At 40.9% G+C, this 2,084-nt stretch overlaps 1 protein-coding gene across 1 annotated transcript; it reads right to left on the minus strand.

Moving 5' to 3' along the window:
• Window positions 1–221: 221 nt before the first annotated feature.
• Window positions 222–1,046, minus strand: LOC106758057. The gene is made up of 2 exons (XM_014640967.1): window positions 527–1,046; window positions 222–466 (listed from the first exon to the last, which is right to left on the minus strand). The coding sequence occupies exons 1-2, from the start codon at window positions 1,044–1,046 to the stop codon at window positions 222–224; spliced, it is 765 nt and encodes a 254-aa protein (XP_014496453.1).
• Between the last annotated feature and the right edge of the window lie 1,038 nt (window positions 1,047–2,084).

The following is a 2,084-nucleotide window of genomic DNA, read 5'->3' on the forward strand; positions in this document are numbered from 1 at the left end:
TTCTTTTGCATTGAGCCCATTTTCATGCTTTTCTTCTTTAGCTTTCTTTTTCTCATGTATTTTTCTTTCACAACATTGGAGCTCAATGCTTTTTCAATTGCCTTTCAGTTTCCCCCATGCAACCCCAAACTTGAACCTTTTCATCACATACAATTAAGCTCATCCTAACTCAAGGTAAAGAATGTCAAGACAAGGGTTCACATCCTGTTTAAGGCTGATGTTCAATTGTTACGATATTCAATACCTGTGATGTTTTCTTCTTTTGCAGCTTCTCTTCTGGCCCTTTTGTATTTGGCTCTTCTTATCGCTCTCATCTTGGTTTCCTCAGAGNCATAAATTAACATTACTTGGTCATGATCTCTTAGCTTTATTCCTCCCTCATGGATAGGTATGACCATCTTAGAAGTCCTCATGAAAGGTCTTCCCAATATTATCGGAATTCTTCCCTCATTGGCTATTTCCACAACTAAAAAGTCAAGTAAAAATTCCAACTCATTAATTCGGACAATTGCATCTTCCACCATACCGATTGGCTTCTTAATAGATCCATCCGCAATCGTTAGGGTAGTGTTTGCTGGTTTTAATTTTAGCCCTCCAATCCTTTTGAAAGCACTAAAAGTCATCAAATTAACACTTGCTCCGGAATCAATTATGGCTCTCCCTATGTCCACGTCATTGATAACACAAGGAAGCGCCAAAGTCCCTGGATCCTTCAATTTTTGCGGATCGTCCTTCTTTCTAGGCGTAACCAACCAGCCCTGATCGCCTTCATCATCAAGATCAATCACCTCTCCCAGATAATACTTGATTCTCTTGTCATACTCAGGAATTTGTGAGGATGCTCCAGGAGTAATAGTTACTTGATTGAAAATTTCTCTAAATGGCTCTTGGTAACTGTCTTTTTCCTTCCCTTTTTTCTCTTCTATTTTCTCTTCTTGGCTCTTCTGTTCATTAACCTCATGATCATGCATTCTTTCCTTATCTTCATCATCACTGCTCCCAATTTTAATTATCTCCTTTGCTGACTTCCTTTTTCTCCTTGTCATAACCACTTTGCATTCATCCTTAGGGTTAACATCAGTATTAGCCCTAAACTGATTTTTTTCTATGGTTTCTATTCTTTTTGACAGTTGCCCAATTTGTGTCTCCAATGACCTGAAGCTAGCTTGATCACTATTTAGCTGAGACTCATAGACTTTGAAGAATTTCTCAAATCGGTCACTGAGGTCTCTGACTGTCTCTGTCAAGCTCTTGACTTGCTGCCATAAAAGTGATGGTTGTTGCTGCCGAAAGCCTCCTACAGGTCTAGAAGAATTATTCTGATGTTGCCCAACACTAGGGTGATTCTTCCAACCTTGGCTGGAACTGCCTTGGTTGAAAGCACCTTGGAAATTCAGCAAGGATCTTTGTCAGCTTGTCCAATTTCTAGGTCAGGAGATGATTTTGTGTCGCCATGGCATCATTAGTAGGGAGATGCAAGAGTCCCCCCTTCTGCGCGCCTCTCTCACTGTGTACCACTTCACTTATGGCCATGCTCTCAATCAGATCATATGCCTCATCTTCAGTCTTGGTATTTATGTTGCCTCCAGCGGAAGCATCTATCATCATTTTAGACTGAGTATGGAGGCCCCCCAGGAAGGCAAGTAGATATGAAGTCTTATCAAGTCCATGGACAGGAGTCTTTCTTAGCAAGCCTTTAAATCTGTCCCATGCTTGGCCCAGAGTTTCCTCCATTCCTTGTTTGAAGGCAGAGATCTCTAACATCCCTTGATTAATCTTTGTTGGAGGGAAGAACTTGTTCACAAATTTTGCTGCCAACGCATCCTAGTTTCTGAATGTGCCTTCCTCGAATGAATGCAACCATACTTTGGCGTTTCCCCTAAGAGAGAAAGGAAACAGACTGAGTCTAACCCTGTCGTGAGAGACTCCATGTATCTTGACGGTAATGCAAATCTCACTAAAAGTGGTTAAATGATCATATGGATTTTCATTTAACATTCTGTGAAACTGATTGCTCTGAACAAGCTGAATAAGAGCAGGGTTCATAACCATATTGGTTGCATTGTCTACAGGCAACGCTATGT

Source organism: Vigna radiata, chromosome 1 (genome assembly GCF_000741045.1).
Source record: "Vigna radiata var. radiata cultivar VC1973A chromosome 1, Vradiata_ver6, whole genome shotgun sequence".
Lineage (NCBI taxonomy): Eukaryota > Viridiplantae > Streptophyta > Magnoliopsida > Fabales > Fabaceae > Vigna > Vigna radiata.